Source organism: Scylla paramamosain, chromosome 15 (genome assembly GCF_035594125.1).
Source record: "Scylla paramamosain isolate STU-SP2022 chromosome 15, ASM3559412v1, whole genome shotgun sequence".
Lineage (NCBI taxonomy): Eukaryota > Metazoa > Arthropoda > Malacostraca > Decapoda > Portunidae > Scylla > Scylla paramamosain.
This window is the reverse complement of record NC_087165.1, coordinates 17,374,281-17,388,511: the sequence shown is the minus strand read 5'-3', so window position 1 is coordinate 17,388,511 and position 14,231 is coordinate 17,374,281. Positions and strand designations below refer to the sequence as shown.

The 14,231-nt window shown below is 39.1% G+C and overlaps 2 protein-coding genes across 13 annotated transcripts in view; both read left to right on the top strand.

Moving 5' to 3' along the window:
• The window catches only part of LOC135107213 (uncharacterized), a 5,654-nt gene extending 4,357 nt beyond the window's left edge, over positions 1-1,297 (top strand). The window contains exons 3-5 of the mRNA XM_064016880.1: positions 1-45; positions 586-702; positions 868-1,297. The exon at positions 1-45 is cut by the window's left edge and continues 352 nt beyond it. Of these exons, the coding sequence (XP_063872950.1) occupies positions 1-45; positions 586-702; positions 868-957 (252 nt within the window). The 3' untranslated portion in view covers positions 958-1,297. The remainder of the gene's footprint in view (positions 46-585; positions 703-867) is intronic.
• Positions 1,298-2,138: 841 nt separating this feature from the next.
• LOC135107538 (tafazzin-like) lies at positions 2,139-14,028 on the top strand. 12 transcript variants are annotated; one of them, XR_010271816.1, is made up of 5 exons: positions 2,144-2,333; positions 4,010-4,135; positions 6,438-6,492; positions 7,269-7,398; positions 8,799-11,540. XR_010271816.1 is itself a non-coding variant. In XM_064017511.1 (4 exons), exons 1-3 carry the CDS (start codon positions 2,252-2,254, stop codon positions 6,452-6,454), a joined length of 225 nt encoding a protein of 74 aa, XP_063873581.1. In that variant the 5' UTR covers positions 2,144-2,251; the 3' UTR covers positions 6,455-6,492; positions 8,799-11,540. The 12 variants fall into 12 exon arrangements, 10 of the variants coding, with proteins under 10 accessions (XP_063873572.1, XP_063873573.1, XP_063873571.1 ...); XR_010271815.1 differs by lacking the exon at positions 6,438-6,492; XM_064017511.1 differs by lacking the exon at positions 7,269-7,398.
• The last annotated feature ends 203 nt before the right edge of the window (positions 14,029-14,231 follow it).

Below are 14,231 nucleotides of genomic sequence, written 5' to 3'. Positions count from 1 at the left end.
TGGGTGATCAATATTACTGTCATCCTGCCTTCCTTGTACATGCAGGTGTGTAGGGATGAACTCACACACACACACACACATGGGAGGTGTGGATGATAGAGTACTTTCCTGATGATCAACTGGCCTATAATTATCAAATGCATATACGTCCATGACATTTTATATATATATATATATATATATATATATATATATATATATATATATATATATATATATATATATATATATATATATATATATATATATATATATATATATATATATATATATATATATATATATATATATATATATATATATATATATAATAGTCATCATTACAGAAACTACACTTACTTCCTGATAGTTCTATATTCGCTTATGCTCTTAATAATGTGAATGTATATGTAATGAATCTCCAGTTTGGAATGAATGATTATTGTGAAATATTATCTGAAGAACTGATAGTTCTTTTCCTTTCTTCCACTGATCTTGAGTTTAAGTTTCAAGAACCGTTTGTAAAGGTCAATAGGCCATAATTATCTTGCCTTCTTGTTTTCTCATGCTGTGTGTCGTAGTGATCCTTTTTGGCACTGGTGGCAGGTAATGCTGTATACAGATGAGATGACGTCCCGCCACGGCCCTGCTGCTGTGGCTTGGCTCTGGCAGGGTCACCACCTCCTGAGCTGGGCCTTCAAACCTCCTTTCAACCTTACTCCTGTGAGTAGCTATTATTCTAGATACTGAAATTGTTGATGAGTTCTCCCGAAAAAAAAGTACTGTTAATATCATAAGCTGGGCATCATTTTACTGGCAGAACTGTCCCTCCTAAATTAAGATGGACAATTAATTTGTCTTTAATTGTTTCTCTCTACATGATTTCAGGCCAACAGGATACGAAACAGACGCTTCAGGAGGGCGGAACACAGCTTCTTTCATGCCCGCAGGAGGCGCAAGAGGCGATTCAAGACTTGATCGGATCAGCAGTGCATCTCCGCCACGATCAGTCTGGATGTCCCCAACTACATGCTACAGTGTAGAATGACACGTGTGGCTGAAACTGTTGTGAGGCATTAGTGACTCAGCAGCACCTGAACGCTTCTCTTGTACAATTCTTAAAAGCAAATGTTTCAACACTGACCATAAAATTGTAATCACAGTCCCAATAAAAATAACAATATTGACATAATGACAATTATAGCATATACTGTGAATATATTTGCCAGTGGTCACATTGTAATACGAAACCTTAAATGTTCTACCTACATTATATACTCACAGTCATATTATAAGAAATCAACAAATATGGCGCACTTTCTTTGTTTAGAATTTTCCCTCAATATAAGTCATCTTATTAACAGAGAAGTTGGAAGAGGGCATAATAGAGTAGCAAGAATAACGCTGAAAGCACCAAGGTATGCAGCGACAGAAGCTTTGAGAGGTGATATGGGATGGAGTGTGTTTATGGAAAAAATATATGAAAACAGTCTTGAGATGTAAAGCTAGATTGAGGGATATGGAGGATGAAAGATGAGCGAGAAAGGTGTATCCGTGGACTGTAAGGAGTAACAAGTTGGGGAAAAGTGGTCAAGATAGTAGAGAGGACCACTTGATATGAGACAAATTGTATGTGGCTCGAGAATGATTGATAGAAGTAGAGAGGGATTAGAGCGAGATGTGAGATAGACAGAATAGTGAAGTGTGTGGTACTGTGTGGAAGAATGAGATGGAATGAAAGACTCTGGAAAGATACAAAGAAAAATAGGTCCTAATGTATGAGAAGTGTTATAAAGAAAGCCCGAGTGACTATCTTCTCATTTGAGTTAGAACACAGTGCATGGATGTAAATACAAGGAATTACAGAATGTTTGAGTCCCACAGCAAAATGTGCCAAATGTGCTCCCAGTGTCAGATCAAGGTGAGGCGGAGAATAAGTATCAAATTGCATGGGCAGCGTATGTGAAACAACAATGAATGACAAGACAAATGATAATGAATGCCAAAGTGAAGTGGGAAAGGAGTGTGATTGAATCCTTAATTAAGGGTGAAAGGGATGGAAGGTGGCAGTGAATGGTACAAGTTCATGAGAGATGAGAATATCAGGCAGTGTTGGTATTTATTTATTTATTTATTTATACAAGAGTTGCCGTTCCAAAGGCCTGGCTTAGGAGCGATCCCGTCACCTGTAGCATCAAGATCAGGATCCGGTAACCATGGCAGAACGTGGGGAAAGGGGTTGTTTCTCCGTTTTGGATGGCCGTTCCCGGACATGAAGGACCCACCCCTTTCCTTCAAGCTCAGGAGCATCTTTGTTATTCCCATGGTGAGCACCTTCAGCAAGATCCTGCTAAGTAAGTGAATCCATAAAAAGGGTTGGTTGGGTTCAGCCTAGCTTCGGAGTAACGTCCACTTCACCGTCTCCTATTATTGAAAACAGAAAAATTGATTGTTGTGTATGATTACTGGACCCGAGTTTCTAGTGTTGGAGATGGGAGGGCAAGTTCAGGAAGGTTGTGTGGAATGGCTCTGCTCTAGGCTTTGGTAAACTTTCGGAAAGCGGTAACCTCACAGCTTGAAACTAATTTGTTTTAGTAGATTTTGTTATGTGGTCTGAATTAATATGGTAAGTGTTTCCCTCCAAAATCACTTATGTTTATCGAAATGATAGGGTTATTCCCTGAAAGTCCAAACTATTGCATGTTAAACTAATGTGTTCTTTATTATCATCAGTTCAGGTCTACTTGTGTGCATTAGATTTGCCTCCCAATTCAAAAAGCTTAAGGTTTCTCAGCAGTCTTCCAGCTTGTCCATTGACTCAGAGAAATTCTCTGACCAAATGGAACCTTAACTAATCCCAGCTACACACAAAAGACTGCAATAGTTTCATGCCATAGATACTTTCATTTTTCTTTATTGAAATGCCATTGCACAGCAAGCCAGGTCACATGGTAGAAAAAGCAGGTTTTGTATGGGGAAACCATTATGGGGAGAAACATTATGAACTGTGATCTGTTTCATGAGCACCATCACAGTGAACTTACAATCTGTGGAAATGTGAACAGTAAGACTGCCACGGACTGGTACTTTCACTCTAGATTTTGTTTGTGTATTCTCATCTTGAAATAGTGTGACATTTACTTTTTTCTTTCTGAAACCATTGTTTAGTAATATAAAACTGTTCTATTTGGATAATCTGTGGATAATATGGTAACAAATAATGAATAATAATTTTGATAAGAATAAATTTATTTATTACATGTTTCAAAGCAACATGGAAATGCTAAACCAGGAAGGGAATGAGAGCATCAGTCAGTGGCAGAGTTGCCATATTTTGTACCTTTAGGTAGTGGGGTTACTGTGATTGAATTGGTGAAACATCATCCCTGCTTAGCCTCCTTCCCAAGAATTATGTGTGAATCTCTTAGTGGCATGTCAGTGAGGGGCATTTTAAAACTAAATTAGCCAAATATTTAACCTCTTGATGTTCCCTCTGGTCTCACAAAGTCACACTAGGTTCTGCATGTCAATATTTGTTGTGTAAAGGTATGAACCATTATACATTTTACAGAAACTGACACTGCTAATGAAACTTAATAAAAAGCTTTTCTCAGATAGGTAGCTGTGCCTGAGATTGGTACAGTCCAGCATTTCAAAATGGGGTAATATGAATTAAACTGTCTTATTATTGCTTCATAAAACAGAGGGAACCTGCTCAAGTTTCTCTCTCTCATACTCACACATTTTATATTATAGTAGTACATGACCCATTCATATTTCTATAGGTTCTTCATTTGGCAGCTCGCCTACCATCCCTGTTGTCATAACTGGATTTGTTAATTTTGGAATTAATGAAATCCCTCCCTTTGTAATAGTAGCATTTCAAATGTACTTTAAGAAAGAACATGAAAATACAGCGACATGGAAAATTTTGTTACTTCCACTACTTCTACGTGTGATATAGCAGTGTGTACTTTGTAAGTGACAGTAAGCACATTATTTTTTTGGTTAAATTTTTCACATCCATCAGGTTTGTGCAACATCATCAATGGCCATAATGTGGAGTGCTTGCAAGAGATGGAGAAGAGGCTGAAGGGTACATCGCTGGTCACGGTCTCCAACCATTACTCCTGCACTGATGACCCTGCACTCTGGGGTAAGGCATAAGAAGGCATAAGAAAAGCATGTTCAGGAAGACCTGGAAGGATAATGTTTAGGAGGGAAAGAGTATGGAGATTTCTCTTCTGAAATTGTTCAAAGGTCAAGAGATCTGGGGAGTTGAGAAAGAAATAGATATGACTGCTATAAGCAAGATAAAGAAAAGTTACATAGAAAAAGATGAAAAGGTAATGGGAATGTTTAAGAGAGGAGAACATGGCAGCATCTTGTCAGGTTGTTAAAATGTCAAGTAGATGTGTGGAATTAAGAAAGAAAAAGATTGAATGTAGAGAATTATGTAAATATAGAAGCAGAAGTGAAGAATTTAGGTGTTTATGAAGAGGTGGATGCAGGGTTGGCATTAAAACTCAAAATGATACAAAAAAAAAAAGCAGCTGAAGTTGGGTTTTTTTGGTTTTATTAAAAATATTCTACATAAAATTTTTTATTTCTATATCATAGTCTATATCAAAGTTAAAGTTAACATAGGCTTTGTCCAACCAGACCAACATCATTGGAATGATGCTGGTCTGTTATTTTTCCATTATAGTTACAGTAATGGTCCATTAAATGTGTTGGTTGGATATAGAAGGACCAAGTAATCAGCCCAGTATGATCCCCAATTGTTCACCATGGGCTGTTGTGCATACGTAAAACTTTTATTAACTGGGCCAATAATTCTTCATCAAACGGCTAATAATCATACTGTATTGGAAATTCAGTAATGGTTCATTATTTTTACACTTGATGAATGTTTGCTTGTTATTTTAGCATTGTAGTCACAAAACTGCAAAAAGTCACAAAATAATGTAGGAAAGCACAATACTATTACTAGTACAGGGATGCTAACACTGCTTGGAACATAAGCAAAATGGCATGAAACAGTTCTGCAGGTTCTGTTGGACAATGAACGAGACCATTGAACATTTGATAGTGGAATGTGACAGGAGGATCAGAGAAGCCAGCTTGTGACAACAGACTGGAGAGGAGGAATGCCACAGGAAATTGGAAGAGAACAGAAGGACTAGCAAAGTATCAAGACTATACTAAAGAAAATGAGAAAGTAGTGCAAGTAGAGCAACAAAAGCAAGGAGTGGATGACTTAGTGTTACAAAGGGAAACAGGTCACAAGAAGGGCTGCAACTGGGGATGACACACCACATTTGGTGTGTCATCCTCTGTCCCTTCTTGTGACTAGTTTCACTTTGTAGTGCTTCTTAGGCAGTCCTCTTGTAGCCCACAGATACCCATCTTTCTCCATTCACCACCCTTGTATAATTGGGGAACACATAGTACATCCTAAGGTAGCTACCCAGTAACCATCATGTTCTAGGCTATAGGGACCTTATTACAACACAGTCCGTGTCAACTTACTGCAAGCTTCCCATAAACACTTTGCAGGAGACACTATACAGTTGCTGCTGTACTACAGCCCATCCCAGAGGCTACTACGACACCTGGGCCTTTACTTCCTGAACACATTTTTCCTCACTTCAACTGCAACTTGTTGATTCTGTAAATCAGCCACCAACTCTATGAACCCCTTGTATCACTTCAGCTTCCCCTGCACTAGGTTTTACAGAGTTCACAATCCTTGACCACTCTCCCCTCCACCTCCTTCACTTGCATCAGTGATTCTGATCTCCATATGCTGAATTACAACCTACTGTGGAAGAAAATCCTCTTTGTACCATCACTTCCACCATCAAGGTCTCCTCAAACCATATTTTTTCTTTATTACAATAGGCTAAACTTCTCACCTAAGCTACTTTGCTAGGAGATGTCCTTAAGGCCCCTAAGCCTCAATGGTTCCCATTTCCTGACATCTTGGCAACCAAATCCTTAAAATGTACACACTGGAAGCCAAAGTGTCCTTGTTGTCCACACAATGAAAAAAGCAGAGGTGAGGTAGATCTTTGGTACTTGAAATGAACCAAGAAACAATAAGTATACAAGTAAACTTAGACAGGATCAAAATATTCCTGAAATGAACCAAGAAACAATATGTATACAAGTAAACTTAAGACAGGATCAAAATATTCCTAAGAGGTTGGTACAAATATGACATAAGATATTTTTGTCTGATCCAGGTTTATCAGAAGTGTTCCTCATACTTCCATATTTGTCACTGCTATTACAGTTTGCTTCAAAAGGTCAATATTGATGACTTGTGGATGTCCTGTGTGTTGCACACAGGACATCCAGCACACAGGACATTAGCAGACTTCTTAACCCACAGCTGTACTACTGACTTGCCTTCAGCTAGCATCCATTCAACTGTTTGTGCTATTGCCTTTCAGTTGTGCTGACCATCTGATCAACAGTTCTTCAAATAGGGGCTGATGAGGGAAAATGGTAATTTTTGCTCTATATCCTACACAAGATCAATCATTGCTTAATAAATGTTGCACTACAGCTAATTCAATTCATCAGGAAACAATTCAGACAAATTTGAGGAAAATGAAGTTAAACAATTTGGTAGACAAAATGGAATGGGACATTAAACATGGAATATAATTTTGCAGTCATATACTATTAGGTACAGTTGGTCACATCCTGCAACATCCACCCAACATTGTCAAGACTGGCAAGATTCTAACCATGAAACGCAACAAGTAAGGAGAGGCAGGGAGGGGGGAGGTTTGTGGGAGATAGGAGAGGTCTGAGGAGGGAAGAGGGGGTGCCCTTCCCATCCTTACATCTCCCTCCTGTCAGTGAATGTTTCAAGCCAAGCTCACTACTTCTAGTGTTCTGTGGTTACAGTTTTGCCAGCCTTGACGATGCTAAGTGGACCTCATAGGAGTGTGGCCAGCTGTTAACACTGTATAAAACTGGCCACCTGTACACACAAGAGCAGTATAATACCAGATCAAGATACAAGATTATATCCTAAACCTGCAAAGTTCTTTCTCCAAGCACTGCATATTTACATGTAGTCTTCACATTTCATAACTGGAGAGCAGAATAAAAACAGGTAGAGATAGATGATTATAACCCGGTGATTCTTTTATCACAATCAGACCAAGCTATAATCACCTGTCTTACCTATGCCAGCAGTCATTAAAGCACACTAATTCCAGGAAACCTAATGATTATATTCTAAACCTGCAAAGTTCCCTCTCTTTCTGCAGATTTTCATACTTCATTGGAGAGCAGAATAAAAACAGGTTGAGAAAGATGATTATAACCCGGTGATTCTGTTATCACAATCAGACCAAGCTGTAATCATCTGTCTCACCTGTGTGTCAGCAGACAAACAAAGTAGGTGCAGATAAAAACTAACCAAATTCAGCCAAAATTACAGGTTTTCTTCAAACTCCTACAAATTTGCTAAAAGTCATGGAAACACAGCATATTCATTGATAAGAATGCAATCACTTAACCAAGCACCAGCATCAAAGACTTCCAGAGGTACTAAAGGACTCTGGTACTAAAGGAAATGCAGAGTTGAAACAAATCTCAGGAATTCAGCAATAGATCATGATTTCTGGGTTTCATGACCAAAAGGGCCATATCACCCATCCTGGTGGGAACTGCAGCCAGAGGCTCATTATTTACCAAATATGTAGCAAGCCAAGCTGTAGTCCTGCAAATCTTCATTTGCACTGCTATTCTTTTTGTTTTGTAGGCTCCTATGAGCCACTGGTTAGGATCAGCCACCATTCAAGCAGTTTCCTTATTAATTACCAAGAAATGCAAGGCAAGTATATCAACTTTTCTACTGACTGCTAACAGATTGTAAAATCTGCATTGTGGGTAAACACTATCAATACCTATAATTGCATAATCTTGGTGTCGCTGGAATATGCTGGCAAGGCAAGATACTTGTACCTAGGTGATCTTTGAGCACAAAATCCTCCAGAACAAGCATCTTCCCTAACCAGCAAGGATTTCAGAAGTTCCATACCATTGCAAAACACATCTCCTGTCATGTCACCATGTTATTGTCTAAGCAGATGGATAAAACAAGAGATAAGCACTTCCTCTATCTTGACAAACCTTTATGAGTATTGTTCCCCAGTCTTCACCCCCAACACTATTTTCTTTGTAGAGGAAATGGAGAAAACAAATCAGATAAAAAATGTCACCATTTTCATGTAAGTACACAACAAAGCATAATAGCTAGTAATAGTAAGATGTATTAGCCTATGTTAAATATATGCATGATGACTTGCTGTTGATTAGTTAGGTTTCTATAACCCGGTGACTTTTGAGTAACGAGTAGTCAGACCGGCATGTAGGAACCTCACAACCCAATAGCAATACTTTGTCTGTTCATGGGAAATCCCCCACATCTGCATCACTAAAAATACAAAAGAATAATCAGATTATTCAGTAGAGCACCAATGATCCACAGTACCTTTTATAATTTAAACTGTGCTACCAAAAACTTGCATTTTGAACACAACACACCAGAAAAACAAGCCAAACAAGACATTAGAAATTAAATAAGATACCTGTTAGCTATAGCTCATTGTATTCCACTCTGCAGTCTTCTTGAATACTAAAAGATATGAAAAATCAAGACATGTCACTTACATAAAAATTACTCTGCATGATCACTAAGAAACATTCAATAAAACATGAAAATTTGGTGAATGCAAGCAATTGCCAGAAACATTATATTTAAGAGTAATAAGCAACTTTCTTCCCTGCTGCAGTTCGAGCAAGCAAGTGGGGATTCCACTTGGTTAAGGAACAGCGCCTGGACGGAGACACCTTAGCCCACCTGCTAGCTGCTAAATTATGCTGATAAACTGTACCTGTTCCAAATGGGACTAATTTGCTACAAAACCCACAAAAATTTCTGCAATTTGGACCCATGTTTCTAGTGGGCTAGAATTAGAGGATTTAAATTGAAAAAAAATATATACAACTGAAACAATTCACTAAAATGTAGACTAGAAACCCACTCCATGTATCTCCTAGCCATTGCAATATGTGCAAGTCATTGGTATTTATGATTGAAGGTGTCCACATAGAGCTATAAATTATGATGAAACCACACTAGTAAGGTGGATAAATTCAGTGGCGATCTAAGGTAGATCAAAATGTAGACAACCTGCTGATCAGGATTGGTGCCTATGACCCGGTGACTTGCTTTACACAGCCAAACCAAGGTATAGGCACCAAACCTCACAGCACAGAAGATCTTAGTGTTGGCCGGATTGAGAGAGGCTTTAATAACTTTGACTGCATGCTTACAAATTAATGTCCTTTAGAAAAATAAACCAGATCATTGATAATTATTTTGTTCTGATATATTGCATACATGCATAAGAAGTTAATAATGTTAACAGTACAGAGAATAAAATCAAATGCTCATTAATAAATGCTATCGACATCAACATGTAGGTTAGTGATCAGAGCAGGCAGAGAGTCCTAGAGTTTGTCAGTAAAAGGTATGAAAGATTGAAAATAATGGTTAACTGTTACACTAGAGAAGCAGACAATAGTGGCGAGAGACAATAAAGTCTTACGCAGCAGAGCATTGGAAAGGGAGATATGCTATTACCAAGGACAGGATTGCAGTCAGCCTACAAGTAGCAATAGAACATTACAAAAGATGCAACCTCTAGACAAGTCAGGATGTGCTCCACTTTAGTAGAAGTTAAAGTCAAAAGAATTTTTCATATTAGAGCTGGGCAAGAGATTCAACAGATTAATTTCATCTGAGTGACTGAAGCTGAAACCAGATTGATAGCAAATTCAGAAGACTCAATACTTTGGGCAAAAGGACAAGTTGACTAGTTAGATAAAACATCCAGCTTTGAGTACAGAACACAAGAGGGAACAGGAGTTGTAGTCTGTAGTGTCAGACACATTTCAGTGAGGAAAAGAACAAGAACAAGAAAAGAAGAACAAAAGAAACAAATAGTAGATGTTCCATTAGCTCTAAGGCCACGATGACATCTTATTTTTCAATTTTGATGGAAGTATGTAATATGCATGCATGTAGTGTGGTGTAAAAAGGTCGAATTGCCTTTGGAGAGCATGTTGTGACTATCCACTTGTGCTGTGTGATAGTGTTCATGGAGATCACAGTTGGTTTGGAGGGATGTTCACCCAGTATCCTTGCATACCAGTGTGTACAAAATATCCCTAGGAGTAATTACAGTTTCAGAAGTCATCTACTGTCATTTAAAGAGCTAACTAACACAACGGTGCCTGTAAATGAGGAAAGCAACAGTGCCTGTAAACAGCCGAGGGAAATGAAAGGCATAAAAAGTAAAGCTGAGGATATCACACAGTGGCACTTAAGTGGAAGATAATGAATGCCAAATTAAGTGTGGGAAGTGTGATTCAGTTTTCAAGGGAAGAAGGTATGAAGGATGGCTGTAAGCAGTAGAATTATGAGACAAAATGATGTCTTGACAGCAAGTGTGGAGACAAAGGAAAGAGTGTACAAGCTGGTAAGGAAGAATGCAGAGTCGTCAGTTGGGAAAAAAAGTAAAATGAATGGAAGAATGAGATGAAATGAAAGAGTACTTTGGAATAGTATAAGGTCTTATTGTATGAAAGATTGTATGATGCTAGGGGACCCCATGGATGTGAATGTAAGGAATTACAGATTGTCAGATTCCCATAGCAAAGTGTGCTAGATTGTGTGATATGGGTGAAGATGATGGAGCATGTGATGTAAGAGGTATGAGAGAAGAGTGAGATGATGCAAGTGATTCTGACTGAGTTTGGGCATAACAGGAATGAAAGTGAAGACGGGAAGGGAATGGATGAGATGGTGGAACATGCGAACCTGGAGGAAGAAGTACGAGAGAAACAGGAGAAAGATGATGCAAATGATTCTGACAGGGCATAATAGGAATGAAAGGGGAGAAGACGAGTTGGGGCATAATAAGAATGAAAGTGGAGAAGACGAGTTGGGGCATAATAGGAATGAAAGGGGAGAAGACAAGTTGGGGCATAATAGGAATGAAAGTGGAGAAGACAGGAAGAGAATGAATGGTAGTGTTGCTGGAATTTTGTAAATGGGGGTAAGAGAGGAAGTAAAGAAGTCCATGGAAATTATGTGGTATGTCAGAAATAAAAATTAGTTGTATGGTGGCTACTCTTTTCTGTTTTTAATTCTGCAGAAGTTTTCATTATATAGGCTCAATGTAGTAGAAATCCCAAATCACCTATAATACCAAGACCAGGAATTGGCAAGAGATATACTAATAAAGGATGTGCAAATCCTAGCCAAGAGATATACTAATAAAGGATGTGCAAATCCTAATCAGATGCAATATGTTATCCATTACAGCTAACAACCGCAGTTTTTCCCATATAAGGGTCTCTGTATCCTACAACTCTTGTGAGAGAGAGAGAGAGAGAGAGAGAGAGAGAGAGAGAGAGAGAGAGAGAGAGAGAGAGAGAGAGAGAGAGAGAGAGAGAGAGAGAGAGATCCCTTCAGGTATTCCTTCAAATATGAACAGTAGATAAGGACTGATAAGGACAGGTGCCTATGTCCCGGTGACTTCGTTTATTAGTCAAGCCAAGGCATGGGCGCCTGCCCTCGACAGAATTGTCATCGACACTGCTTTGGAATTGATATTTAGTACACAATAACATTTTATAACTAAATATTTACTCTAACATTTTATAACTAAATATTTCTATTTCATTGGCAGGGAACACACTACGCAGATAAATACACGCGAGGTAAGACCTTTGTTACCCGGTGATTCAAATTGGTATAGAATCATTCCGAGACACAAACGTCTGTCCTCATGTGATCGCTGGCAGCTGCAACATACCCGTCATCCCAGTCTGTCATTGAATCCCATGGCTACACTGAATTTATTTTTTATGTGGTTATTTTTAGAGTTTATTCATGTGCCAGGTGTAGCACCTCCAACGCACTATCCGACCAAGTGGTCCTGCGAGACTGACGACAGGATGGGCAGCAGTGGTGGTGGACTACAGCGACTGTGAGGTGGAGCCTCTAGACTACCATTAATTATCACTAAGTAGCTACGTACGTAGTTCTGTCCTGCTCATCATTTACTCTGATCAAGCTTCCGTGTGCTATACAAACTTCTACACACAATCCTTTCAAGTAGAATAGAGCTTGCTTCTTCAGTTCTGTGTCCAAAGAAATACATGGACCTGAAAAGCATTAATTCAAGCGAAGCCCTTCAAAAGGCGGTTGGACTAGGCTCGTCAAGCGAGTCGACACCACGCCAGACGAACCACCTACTCCAAGATGCTCATTCTCTCACTAGAACACCACCCGTGTTTTAGATGACGTGATGAATTAATCCAGTGGAGGCCCACCTCAGCTGCACCACTAACAAGTGAAAGTCAGTAACCCTATTTTTCGTATATCCTTTGTCAAATAACTACATCAGGTGCCATTATTATAAGGGCAAAACTTTCTTACTCACTTTCTGATGTAGGTCTCGGTGATCAGCTATTAATAATCCAAAAATACAATGCAAAACCTTACTTCATGAAATAGCTCAGTGTCTCTGGATAGAAGCTTGCACAACTCGCAGGGAAGAATGAAAGTTGCATTCGGTTGTCTGCAAACTGGACAGGGCCGTCTTCAGGCAGGCAGTGCACTCCTTGAATGTGGTGGCGGGACTGTACTTGTGCTGCAAACCGGCTACACCTACTCATCTGTGGAAAGGAAAATTGTTAATAATATAGTCATTTAACGTTGAAAGCACTAACATGGCTTGCATGGACGTGATTATTTCTGGATTTTCAGGCTACGCAACTATACTATAAATATAAGCAGTGAAAGGGTTAAATCCTCCAAAGGTAGTATACAACTGACTGATAAATATTTGTCTATGCGTAAAATACTTGGATCAGTCCTCTATTTCAACTTCAGACAAGAAACAAGGTAAAATTTCAGTATACTAAATGCATTATAAGTGGGATATTAGTGCAAATTCGCACAGCAACGTATGCAGAAATTAATGCATGATAGACACTCACCATACGTGGCAGAAAACTGTGAAGCTTTTCGATCAGTCATATTAAGCATCACTACCATTAAACAACCAGACACTCCGCAGCAAAATATTAAAACAGGACAGTCTGCTTCACTGCATGACGTGATACATTTTCCAACAGTAGGAAGACCGCTCTGCATTGTCTTAAGATACTGAATCACACCAACACCACACCCCGATCACCCATACCAACACTTACCTTTCACAACAGTACGCTTTGCTGCTTCTGCGCGGAATGACGGCTACCACCTCACAACTCTGTCTCTACTACCTTCTCCGTCCACCTCAAGCACCATTTATAAGGAAGACGATCCCTCGCTCGTTATGGCCAGCAAATCAGAACAGTGCTTGGGGCGACATGGGTGGGGACTACTTGTTTCCTCGTCATTTTACTGGTGCCCTGATTTTCACTCCATATCTCACTACACTCACCAGCCAATCATGTCACGCGGAAGAAGTCACATAGAGGCAACCGCGAGGGGATGGACAAAGAGGTTGGAAGATCAGGTCACGCGATCCTAAGCACTCCCCTCCCCTCCCTCACCGGGGCCAAGCCATCCCTACATCCATCCCTTCCTCTTATCCTGTCCTGTCGCTTCCGTTCATCTATTCATTTATTAAACGTACAATTACAAAGCTGAAGCAAAAATGTATCGATAATATAAATATATTTTTATAATATATTATATAAATATAATTATTTATATAATAATAAACAGTGTTAACGATTATCCTTCTAGCGTTACTTTTATAACAACTCTCACATGCTACACTCATTTATAATACGTCTCTCAGTTATTCATCGATTATACGTTTATATTATCAGCACTAGCAACAATTATTCAACTCTATACCTGTTCCCTTCATCGTTACTACTGCCACTATACTACTACTACTACTACTACTACTACTACTATTACTACTACTACTACTACTATACCTGTGGCCACCTATACTACTACTTTATTATGCTACTCTCTCTCTCTCTCTCTCTCTCTCTCTCTCTCTCTCTCTCTCTCTCTCTCTCTCTCTCTCTCTCTCTCTCTCTCTCTCTTCTTATCTGTTTTCTATCTTTTATATCTCCCTTCACCTTTCTATTCGACCTACACCTTCATTTTTGTTCATCCTTTCCAG

What these genes read in the sequence shown, in the direction of transcription:
- LOC135107538 (XM_064017501.1), top strand. Translation starts at nt 2,252, where the DNA reads ATGAAGGACCCACCCCTTTCCTTCAAGCTCAGGAGCATCTTTGTTATT. An exon ending in CTTCAGCAAGATCCTGCTAA is followed by an intron (nt 2,334 to 4,009) that starts GTAAGTGAATCC and finishes CACATCCATCAG; the next exon opens with GTTTGTGCAACATCATCAAT. An exon ending in TGATGACCCTGCACTCTGGG is followed by an intron (nt 4,136 to 5,538) that starts GTAAGGCATAAG and finishes AACACTTTGCAG; the next exon opens with GAGACACTATACAGTTGCTG.